The sequence below is a fragment of the Chamaea fasciata genome, unplaced genomic scaffold (genome assembly GCF_029207755.1).
Source record: "Chamaea fasciata isolate MVZ Bird 193981 ecotype frontalis unplaced genomic scaffold, bChaFas1.0.hap1 SCAF_14, whole genome shotgun sequence".
Taxonomy (NCBI): Eukaryota; Metazoa; Chordata; class Aves; order Passeriformes; family Sylviidae; genus Chamaea; species Chamaea fasciata.
In genome coordinates, this window is record NW_027094099.1 from 20,057,432 (window position 1) to 20,069,728 (window position 12,297).

Sequence of the window (12,297 nt, forward strand, 5' to 3'; positions counted from 1 at the left end):
TATAGCTGGAGCTTCTTCTAGATTGTATTATCAGTTGTGACCTGAAATTTCTCTTGTAGCAGTCTTTCCCACTTCCTTCCCACATACCATGCCATAACCATTGCTTACTGCTGCCACTGAGAGAAACATGTCTGCATGCAAGATCTAGCACCATCAAGTAAATCCTGGGATTACAGCATAACTCCTCAATTTAAGCCTCTCAGCGTTCAAGATACACTATCTCCTGCACAATCTTCCTGTACAGACTGTCACTATTTTCCACGGTCCCATACAGCAGTTTAATGCATTTTAAATTGTAGCCATTATTCTCACACACACTCCTTTTGCCTCTGACAGATCATCTTATCGCATTTCAAGATCCATGCTTACTGAATAAACATGGGTCTGGGCAGGAAATGTGCAAGTATCTAATTTGAGGCAAAGCTGCTCTCTAGACCCCTGTAATTCCAGAGCCTTTCTCTGTCTGGCTGTTCTGGTATTAAGTGCTGCCAGGGACATTTATTGGAGAAATTGTGTGTGCCAGCTGTTCACACTTGCCACAAACCAAGGAGCCCCTATAGTAATACCTCTAGTCCAAAGGCCAATCCATGTCTGCTAGATCCTCAGGCCAGAATCTCTCACATCTCTACTGCTAAGCATATCAGAAGCAGAAGCTGCTGAGAGGCAGTTGTGATTTTCCTTTTCCAAAAAATGTACTAGAGCAAAGAGATACCGTGCAGAGCTAGCTGGAATTTATAGTCCCACAGGAAACTCTGCAGGTGTGTAATGATGGCTCTAAAGAAGAGTGGCAGCATGACTGCAAGCCAGGTTAAGCTGCAAGCCTCCAGTTCAGGACCAAGTCTCTACACACAGTTTATATCAGAACCTCTGTTTACCCATCCTTCCGCCAGTAACTTCTGCATACCAAAGCCTGGCCCCTAATTCTGTGGCCAATAGGTTTTCTTAAACAGAATTCATAGACTTAAGATTCTCCAAATATTTCTGCTTGGCAGGCTAAACCACTCATCTACATGTTCGCTGATCTCTTTGAAGAACTACAAGACATTTGAAAAGCGGAATTTCCCTTCACAGAACCAATGGCGACTCTTCCCAGACACTAATCCTGCCTTACATTGTAGTTGCTGCTGTTTTGCTCAATAGGCCTGACAGTTGGTTAACAGACTTGCAGTTCCCCAGATCCATCACAGAAACCTCTTCATAGATGGTTAACAGATTTGCAATTCCACACAGAAACCTCTTCACGGTCTGCCAACACATTCATCACTCTTTGCTCCTCAGGAACAAAGCTAGGGCACATTCATCACCTGTTGCTCCTCAGGGATAATGCTAGGGAAGTAAGTGAGTTACATTTTGCTAACATTAATCCACATATTTCAGCTCTGACTTAGAAGAATACTTGGGCAAACATTATACTCATGGTAACTTATTAGTGCTCTAGTCTATTTGTACTATAGGCCCTTTTACAGCTACATCAAATTGAGACAGATCTGCCGAGTGTTTCAAATTATATGTTTTATGCACATTATTTTAATCCCATAAGTGTGTACACAATGCACACGCCATCTTGTAAGGAGAGAGAATTTCCATCCTCATGTTAAAAAGTCACAGAGAAGGTGAGACTCTCAGTCACTGGCACATTTGAAAAGAGTCCAGGTACTTTCTTTCACAGCTGTCCATCAGGAGAACAGCTTCCCAACTGGAAAAATTCAGAAGCTTTGACAAGAGTGTAAAACATACAGTGAGCTATAAGATGGTCTTATATAAACCAGGTTTTGCAAGTGTCATCTGTACTTATTAAAGTAACTTAACATATGTTACGTAAAAGTATTATAAACAGAGTTCAAGTTTTTCATAAGCTAAGCAAGCCTAATTTCTAATGGTTAATGCCATTTTTATAATGTTCTTAATCATTGTTCTCAGGAAAGGGAGCTTCAAAAAGAGGAATCCAAAAAGTCATTTGGCTCCTCTTACACACTACTTGCAAAATCTTTTGTGCATACAAAAACATATTCTAAAACCTAACAGGAAGAGATTGATAATAAATAGCTTACAAAGTTAACTATTTTGTGCCACCTGAATAAGGTACAGAAGGTAGATGGATAGATAGGTAGATGGATAGATGGATAGATGGATACATAGATAGATAGATAGATAGATAGATAGATAGATAGATAGATTCTAACTTCTAACTAGTTTAATAAGCTTTAAAGCAGGACATATTTCTATTCAACTCTATTCTCAGTAGTAAGAGCTGTAATTTTAAGGTAAATTCATTGCATCCATGCATACTGTTAAGACTGTTTTTCTTTTGCATTCAGCTCTGCAGAATCCTGGGCAAACAAGTCGCTAATTGAATCACAATCAGTTTTATTCTTTGTTGTTGGTTTTGGTTTTTTTTCCAGATCCAAAGCAAGAGTTAAAAGTTAATGCATATAAACCAAAAAGCTGACCTTTGACTTCAGAAGAAAACTGAGCCAGATGTCGGGTTACGAAGAGCCGCAGTTGATGATTCAGATCACAGTACAGAGTATTAATGTTCCAGGAACGAATTCCTGTCCAAAAAAAAAAAAAAAAAAAAAAAAAAAAAAAAAAAAAAAGTAAGCTGTCATTGTCATTACATCTACTCCAGAAATAGAAGTGAAGAAAGGGAAGTGAACAGGACATACAAGGACCAGGGATGCTCTATGAAACGAGCAAACTTAGGATGGAGAAAGACTTCAGAAGCAGAGGACTGTAAGAACCTTACCTTTCATAAAACATTTGTTCCCGAAGGACATGCAGTGAGCAAGTCTCCATTCAACTTGGACTTCATGCAAGGGAAACCAACAAGAGATGAGGCCAAATGCACAACTGCTTAACCAAATACATTATGTTAGTTTTACATCTGCGCTCTCCAGCACTGGCCACCGGTAGAGTGGGCTAGTGTGTGGTTATGCTACTGAAAAGTTCAGACATCAGCTTCTTTGCTCTTAGAACCTGTGCATCCTCCAAGCCACAAAAGCCCCCCACCCCTCCAAGTCGCTCTGCCTAATCATTCCTTCAAAGACACTGATCCCAGAGACCATTTGAGTCTGTTCTTTGGTCTTTATAATCTTTGTCAGCTAATTGTCTTCATATCACAGCAGGAAGGTGCATCTGCTCCAAGAGCAAGTGGTACCAAGCCATACTGGGGAAGTCACTTTCAGACCTCAGTGTGAGCAGGTGTACATTCTGGAGGACACCAAACACTACAGACCACAGATTTTCACATCCCAGTAGGGAGCAGTCTTTCCTAGATGGTGTGACTCTACGCTGTGTGACAATGAACAAAAGCAGGATATTACTATGAATCCCTACTCCCTCATCTGGTGCTGATGCCTGCTGATGTTTAGATGTTGAAGGCAAGTGCCACATATTTCTAATATTAACCAAAACAAAAATTTCAGCTCCAATATTTATTGATGGAGTCCTCACTGAGAGTTCTTTCACCATCTCTCTTGCATAAAACAGAAAGTCTTCCTGCCTCTATTATCTGCTTTCTTTCAAGGTAACCATGTTAATTTTCCATGGAAATATCATTCCCATTTACTGCACTTCTAGTTCTCCATGTTGTGCAACAGCTTTTGCTGGCCACTGGTGGGAGAGGATCCTCAACGATACATGCTCCAGCTTTCTACACATACCAAGACACAGTAACCATTGCATCACACAGGGTAGTAGTCTCAAGGTCTGTAGAATATACAGCAGCTGAAAAAACCTTTGTGCTTAATTTATTTTTCTGGTGACAGCTGACAGAGTAGAGTAACAAAGCTTATTTATGTGTTGACAGTCTGCGCTTCAGACTGCACAAAGACCCCTCAGTAAATAATCTGAACTTCAGGGAAGAAAAAGGAAAGGAAAGGAAAGGAAAGGAAAGGAAAGGAAAGGAAAGGAAAGGGAAAAGGAAAAGGAAAAGGAAAAGGAAAAGGAAAAGGAAAAGAAAAAGAAAAAGAAAAAGAAAAAGAAAAAGAAAAAGAAAAAGAAAAAGAAAAAGAAAAAGAAAAAGAAAAAGAAAAAGAAAAAGAAAAAGAAAAAGAAAAAGAAAAAGAAAAAGAAAAAGAAAAAGAAAAAGAAAAAGAAACACAGCACCTTTCAACTTGGACAAGGGATACAAACAAAACACATAATAAAAAGACATGGAGCAAGAAGATGGACAAAATGTTTTTCTATGCTACACTCCAAGAAAGCACAATTGTTTAAACGAATGTCCAGTATAAGAGAATCTTAATGCAGTACTTATGAGCATTCTGACCTGGACAGGGACAAAGTGGCACTCTGCAGGGCAAATCCTGCTGACTAGCTGCTGTGTCATGGTCATCGTGTCCTACTGCAGCAATAAGTGCTATTTGAGGTACTGCTACATCCTCTAGGATGCAGAAAGAATAGATGCACTGTCAGAACAAGAAAGGGAAAAGTAGAATTATCTCAGTTGTTCTCATACTTGCAACAATTTATTCAACATTTTCTTCCCTACAGGTAGTCTGAGTTTACTCATAATCTCTCCCAATTTGCCACAATTTCAATTTATCACTCCATGACACATGAGCCAGAACACTGTCCTTGCTGATTAAGAATCCTCTGCCATGAGAGTGCAGACTATATCACAGTAAGGGTAAATTTCAAGCTCTTTGCAAATGCAAAGCCTAGGTAAGGGACCATGTGACTCATCAGTTTTCCATCTCATTCTTTATGCCCTTGTGAATGTTTTATTTCCTGCTGAGGTGATTGGTTTAAAAAATTTGGCATTTCTCCCCAGTACCAGACCTAGTTTTCTGGATATTGTTTCAAAATTGGACAAAAGCAACACAGTAACAGAAAAATAAAACTAGCTTTTATTAGACAGTATTTTGGGAAAAGTGTTGTTCAGACATCCCACAGATTCATAATGGCACAGCCTACAAAGATCTACACCTGGAAATGAGCACGTTCCTACAATGTCCTGTAGCTGCCATTGCATTCTCCTGAACCAAGGTATAGAAAGAAGTCTGGAAAAATATACTTTTTATATCAGTCAGGGCAAGACATTTATTGACTGAAAAAAAAAATCTTTGTTTTTTTTTTGTTTGGGGCTTTATGTTGTTTTTGGTTTTTCATTTGTTTGTTTGTTTTTGGGTTTGGGTTGGGGTTTTTTTTTGTTTTGATTTTGTTCTTTGCTTGGTTTTGTGGGTTTTTGGTTGGTTGTTTGGTTGGTTGTTGTTTGGGGGGGGTGGGCAGTGCTTGCGCAGACAGGGTGCCACGGCCAACACTTAAGTCGGAATAATCATTTCCACATTTCTTGAACTCCCTGAATTAAGAGTACAGCTGTCTACAATATCATAATATGCTGAGTATTGACAGGTCTCAAGATTGCTGTTATTTTAACTATTCTCATTTTTCATATCTTTCAATTTGCAAATATGGGTCCATTTTAAGAAAAGGTCATTCTCCCACCTCATAATGGGGAAAATTCTAACTTACTGGAGGTTCTGTTCCATGTAAATGACAGGAAAGACTGAAATCCACGTTTCCAGCTCCTTGAGTGATTCACTTCTACTACCAGTAACTTACTAATACCACTGAAATGGCTCCCTCTCATGCAAATGAAAAAAGTGTTCACATTTGGTAGAATTTCAGCAGGTTTCTGGTCAGAGAAGGGCAACTGTAGAACTTATTTCTACTGTGGTAGTTACAATTTATGTTGCAAACAGCATGTTTTTCCTCTGCAGTGGGAATTCTCAGGTTACTAGCATATGACTGCAGAATCAGAGTGAAATCCTTTAGTTCGCCATCTGATCAGTCACCATTTCAAAGATTCAGAGAATGGATAAGGATGTAGGTTGACCCACCAGTTCAGTGAAGTGAAAAGTGAAGATGATCATCCTGCTGTGCAGGGAAGCAGGAGTGGCCCCTTCAAAGAAGGTCTTTCAGAGGTCAGACGGTCATAATCAGTTCTACCACTCCTGACTAAAGCCATCCCTTGAAAAAGGGAATGAAATACTCCTCATGAACAAGCTGGTAAGTGGCCTGCCAACAGAGATAGCTGGGAAAGATGCTGAAGTGAAGAAATTGGACAATATTTGACATTTTTACACCCACTCCTTTCTTAAATTGCACTGTCCGTCTGTTCTTCAGTACTGCTGATGCTTGGGAAGAAAACAATCACAGAATTATCTCTGAACAACACAGTTTGGCCAATAGTTATGACTGTTATCACTGGCATATTTCAAGCCAATGTGTCTTGGAAGTGGGGAGCTGAGGGGAGGAGTGAAGGTGAGTCAGAAGGCTGTTACTTTATTTCTCAAAGCTGTACTAATTGCTTATTAGAACAAAGATTCCCTTAAGGTCCTGATGTAGTTGATCAGCTCCTCTTTGTCTTTTTGTCAGGAACTATCAGAAACTGCCACAAGGGAAGAATTATCATCTCACCACCTCCTTACTTCTAAACAACACTGCATCTAATATACAAAAACAAATTCATTGCCAAGGCCTCTGGGTGTTAGTAAAATATGGATAACGGAGGAGAAAACTGTTACGGCAGGCCTATCCTGCACTGTGTCATTCCTGAAGCAGTTCACTGCGTGGCTTGTCCTCTCTCACTCTGGTCCATGCGGTTGCTCTATAGACAGGGAGAGGCTATACCACAACGTCCCCCTGTTAACAGCCATCTCTAGGACCACAGCGAACAGTCCAGCGAGACAATTCCTCCAACAAGACAGATTTTTGCGGTAAGATGGAAATAAGACGTAATCTACCAAACCACTAATAAAATAAAGACAGAGGAGAAAGAGAACCATGAAATGTCTTTAAGCTTTAAGACGTTCTAGAACTGCGTTAGCTATATGTCACTAATGCGTATAAAGCAATGATCAGGGGAGAAAAAACAACGGATGCCGTCTGACGCTGCAGAGACCGGCCCCGCACTGCGCCGGGGATCTGAGCCCCGCCCGGCCTCGCCCTCCACCAGGGCCCCGACCGGGCCCCACGGCTTCAGCCTCGGCCTCTGCCCCGCGGTCCCGACAGCGCCTCGATCCTTCCCGCAGCCACCGCCCACGGGCCTCGTCCACAGTCCCTCCGGGAGGAGTGCGATGAAGCCCTGCGGCGAGACGGAGGTGCCGCAGGGCGGGGAGGGCACCGGCAGCTCCGCCTCGTCCCAGGCGGCGGCAGGGACGACGCGGCAGGCGCGCGGCCCCGCGGCTCTCAGGGGCAGGGACCGCGTCCGTCTCGCCCCGGACCCTCCGCCGCGACCCCGCTCCTCACCGCGCTCCAGGGCACCGCGCAGCGCGCCCCGCTCCGGCTCCGTCCCGATCTCCCCGATGACGGCGAGCAGCGCGTGCCGCCGACCGCCCGGCGGCGCCGCCGTGTCCATGGCGACCGGCCCGGCCGCCGTCTCCATGGCAACGCCGCGGCCGCTGCTGCAGAGCGCAGTCACTGGCGCGCCCCTCTTAAAGCGCCCTGAGTCCCTCCCTGATTGGCCGAGCCGGCCTGAGGTCCTGCCCCACTGCGGGGAGGGGGCGCGGCCTGCCCCTCCGGGCCCCTCCTCGCGCTGCGCCCCGCCCGCAGCCTCCGCGCCCCTCAGCGCCCGCCCCTCGCCCGCCCCACCCTCAGCCCCTCCCGGCCGGAGCCGGCGCAGCCCCGGCCGCGGGGAGCCTGCCGCTCTCCCGATTCGGACCTGCCGCCCCCGGGATGCCCGCCCGAGGCAGGTCGTACCGCCGCGGCGGCGGCCGGTGAGCTCCCGCCGACGCTAGGGTGCAGGATCTTAGTTCCTTCCGTCACGATGGGCAGTGCGCTACAGAGACCGGCTCGAATGCCCAAAACCATGAGCGGGGCTCAGACCTTTGAAAGAACAAGTCAGAGGCGAAGGGGTGTTGGTTTATAGTTTACTTTAGAATTTAGTTACTTAAATACAGAAATCCACGGAGATTTTTAAATGCTTGGTGTTGAGTTGTTGCAATACCCACAATAAAGCCACATAGAAGACAGCAGTTCTAAGGACACGAAGGCTTGGTATTGTCATTCGCCTTCCTTATCTCTCCTCCATTGCTCAGCAGTGAGCAGGTCCCTTCCTGGTGGCTCTTCCTTCTGTTCAATTAAAAGCAAGTGTAATGGTCTCCAGGGATATGTCATGGGATTTCCTGGATTCCAGACCCATGAGCTACAAGAACAAATCTGAGCTTTGCCGGCTGCCAGTGCAAAGCTGATGTCAGCTGTCCATGGCTGAACTGGCAGGCCATGGTGTATGCAGGAGTTCTTACTCTCTGGGGTGACCAGAGAAGCCCTAACTTTGGGCACAAGTCCTTGTTGCTCACAGTTCTGGCCAGCCACAGCGTTCAAAAAGCAGCTCAGTGCAGATGGCCTTAAACTGAGACAGAAGAGATCTGGACTAGATATTAGAAAAATTGTTTCCACTGTCAAAGTGGCCAGGCATTGGAACAGGTTGCCCAGGGAAGTGGTGGAGTCATCACTCCTGGGAGTGTTCAAGAGGTGTCTGGGTGATGTGGTTTAGTGGTTTAGGGGTTACAGTCGTGATGGGTGGATGGTTGGACTGGATGATCTTGAAGGTCTCTTCTAATCTTGACGACCCTATGATTCCATGTGCAAAAGCTGAGCAACCCCAAAGTATGAGATTTCTACAGGCTGAACAAGGGAGAGCCACCAAAAAGTAGTTTCAGGCAGAAAAATCCATGTCTTTTCTGACAGAAAAGGAAGGACCCCCCTGTGCCAATGCAGTTGGGGGAAAAGCAACCCAGCTATTATTAAATGACACAAATCAGCAATAATGTGCCACATTTCCTAAAACAGTGTCAAGTTCTGCACCTACAGTGCACAAGATTTCCACAGGTGAGCTATAGTTTAGAAACTTAATGGGCAGATAGGTCAGCACCCTGCCCTCTTTCATTCTTTTGTGCCCACCAAGACTGCAGTTGAAACCTCAGAAGGTTCAGAAAGTTGGCATTTTGGCAAGAATATCTCAATCTATTGTGTCACAGAACTCTGGCAAAAGATAGGGAAAAAACCCAAAAACAACCACAGAAAGGGTGAAAAATACAAAATAATTATCTCTGCAGGCTACAGCTGATGTTACTAGCTTATGGAGTTTTCTCAAATTAAGATCTTAAAAGGTAGTCTAGCTCTCCACAAATAAATTAGGAGATGATGCAATAGGTCTTTTTCACGTTAAACTATGGTGACACCACTGGCTATGAACTTTATGAACTAAATCTTGTAAACAGGGAGAATTAGTGTATCAAAAGGGTTTAATTCATTTACCTGTGTTGTAACCTGCATAGAAGCAATAATTTAGTTTTAGAGGATTGCACTGAGCAGGTATATAAGTGAATAAAGCAGTAAACCTGAAAATAAGTGCCAGTGTACATTCTATCATGAAAGCAGGATTGTAGATCATGGAGGGAAAACATGACAACAATACATGAAGGTGAAAGATATTCAGATATTTTCACACCAGCTGACAGAAGTACCTTCTGATTTCAGGTGATTCAGTCTTAGCACTTGCTGCTTGTTTTTGACATGGTAGCTTTCCAGAGCTGCAGCTTTTCACTGCAGTGCAGAGATGCTCTTCCAGCTGGCTTTCTTCCAAGGAGAAATGAAACAGGAAGCATGCAAACTGGAGTCAAAGCTTAAAAAGAATATCCAAACACAGAGACTAGAAGCTCTGAGGAAGACTTTACAATTAAAACACTAATTCTGGTAATGTGATCAATTTGCATTCTTTTACTGTACCATCAATTCATAGAATGATGGTATTTCTGTTGCTTTCTAATGTGAATCAGAGATGTTTGTGGTCATGGGAGAGTAGCAGTAGAAAAGGCTTGAGTCCTAAGTGTGTATGCACTGCACAAGACAGTGAAATGAGGGATTTCCAGCTTACTGAGTTCCTCCTTTTCCCTGTAAATTCACACTCCACAACCATATAATAGACCCGTACAGCAATTATGGTGTAAGCTTCTGCTTTCATGCATTGCAGCAGTAGCTGGCATCCCCATGAAAATCAAAAGCTGACTGGGCTGAATGCAGATATTAAAGGTCCTGACAAACACAACAGAAGGAGAGCGGCAAAAGCAGAATAAAGGATTACCTCACACTGAAGGACAACGGGTCGCAGGTAAATGACCTTTATAGAAAGAGATTTAGAAAGCAGGATCAAAATAGTGTAAAAAGGATTTTCATAATACTGCGAGAAGAACAATCTACACTATTTCAATTCCTCAGTCCTTTAGCCTGGAATGATTACTTCCTGTCCTTCCTGGCTAAAAATCTCCAAGTGAATAAAAGTACTTCAGGGAATCAGAGACCTGTGACAGTACCCAAGGGAGGATAATGCCTTTAATGGTGGTGAAATATGGCATCATTTTGGCTGTGACATTTCTAAGAAGCAGAGAAAAATAGGTGATTGCCTAAAGGGACTTTGTTCTGGCCTTGATCTCTCCTGTGGCAACAGCCATCCCTAGGTGGAGCAGAAGAACCCAGCTTTGACAATGCTTTTATGTACAGATGGAGTCTTATGGTTGTTTATACTGACACTTCCAGAATGTATTGTACGATAGAGAAAGAGGGCTAAGCCTTTCAGTTTGACCAAACCACATTTTTGCTTCCATTTAATCCCACGGGTATTAAATAGGAGTAGTATTCCTTCCCATTTTTGTCTTACAAAAAGTGTGGCAAGATACTATCTCCTGTGCAATTTGGAACAAAACTCTGATCAAGGCCGAGATATAAGGGCCAATGAAATTATGAGGTATATTCCATGTGTCAAGTGTTGCAGAGCTTTGGAATTAAAAGACATGTTTAACAGACTTTGAAAGGTACTAATTCATATTTTTATAGCAGTCCTTCTTTGAAGCTGAGGTGATTTTTAATCAATTAAATATTAAATACAAACTGGCCAGAATCGATACCTCTTTTTTTCATCGTTCCACATAACTAAAATCAGTCACAATAATATAGCTGAAATGATCAGGCAAAGTACAAGTCTAAAAAAACGAACATTGTTGAGATTTTTTTTTTTTTTGCAGATTAAACTGTGTACTTTGCCAGCAGCCTTACTGAGCAGTGTAAGGAAATGATAATGCCACACTTTCCACCATAATTGTGTCTATGTCTTTCACAACTTCTCCAGCTCAGAAAAGCCAAGCAGTGATTTCAACATTTCTCCAGAAAAAGGTGCAGACAAACTCCATGATCCCGGCTTGTAACGAAATAACCTAATCGCAGTATTTGGTGGTGCATTTTGTGCGATTGAATAGGTTGCCAGTGTTCAGAGAAAGTGATATGCAAGTAAGTAAAGCGAACGCTTGAGAAGTTAATTCGGTCTGGCAAATACAGCCCGGTCCGGCACGATCGAATATCTGACCTTTCTCGTTGTGCCATTCATACGGTGAACACGACAAATTAAGGACGTACATGCCTTGCGTTACCGGTAAGAGCCGTTGCCTGAGGGAGCAGGAGCACGCCGCGGGCAGCGCCGGCGCCGGAATGGGAGGCGGTGCGGGGGCGGGCGGGTCCCGCGGGCAGCGCCCTCCGGGTGTCAGGCGGGCAGTCCCAGTCCCGCACGTCGGCCCGGAGCTGCTGAAGGGAGCGGGCTGGGCCGCCGCTGTCTTCATCGCCCGCCTTCGCTTTCTCCGCGGAGTGCCGCAGGGAGAGCGGGGCAGCCCCGTGGCGGGGCCTGGGAGCTCTGGGGGGCAGCCCTGGCCCCGGCGACTCGGGGGACGTCGGGGCCGCGGCCGCTGCGCTTGGGGCGCCCCGGCCGAGCGGGACGGGACGCTCAGAGGAGCTCCGCGCCGTGACCCGCGCAGTCCGGGACGAGTGCGGAGGGCGGCGGTCGCTTCAGCTCCTCCGGGGACTTGGGTGTCGTACCGGTGGCTCGTGGTGACTCGCCTGTCAGTAGCGCGCCGGGCTCCCGAGAGCGGTGAATGCCAGGCACTATTTGTTCCCAAAGTCATGGCGCAGAGAACAGAGCATACGGAAATTTGCCGGACAGTTTTTAAATGCGTCTGCATCACAGTAATTCTAATACACAGCACAAAACGTAAATCTAGCTTTCCAAAGATAAGTAGCATCCTTACTCTTTTAGTACACATAGCTATCTTGTTGGGTAGTTTCGTTTGTTGTAACTAATTCCCATTTGAAATCAGAATCTGGTATTTGGTCCTTTTTCTAGGAATACTGTCCAGTTCTGAAGATGGGGTATGGGGCTGCACTGAGACATGGAGAACCAGATTCAGGGTGCAAGAAATGACAATGAGGAATAGCAGTCCTGCTTCTTGGTTCCCACAGTTAGTGGTC

The 12,297-nt window shown here is 44.6% G+C and overlaps 1 protein-coding gene across 2 annotated transcripts in view; it reads right to left on the reverse strand.

Annotated features, from left to right (window-relative positions):
* The window catches only part of MAP1A (microtubule associated protein 1A), a 55,419-nt gene extending 48,029 nt beyond the window's left edge, over positions 1–7,390 (reverse strand). The window contains exons 1-2 of one of the 2 annotated variants that reach the window (XM_066196576.1): positions 7,255–7,390; positions 2,451–2,552 (exon numbers count right to left, since the gene is read on the reverse strand). In XM_066196576.1, coding sequence (XP_066052673.1) covers positions 2,451–2,552; positions 7,255–7,390 — 238 coding nt within the window. Of the gene's footprint in view, positions 1–2,450; positions 2,553–2,746; positions 2,793–7,254 lie in introns of those variants that run through there. The other variant, XM_066196577.1, reaches the window with a different exon arrangement.
* Between the last annotated feature and the right edge of the window lie 4,907 nt (positions 7,391–12,297).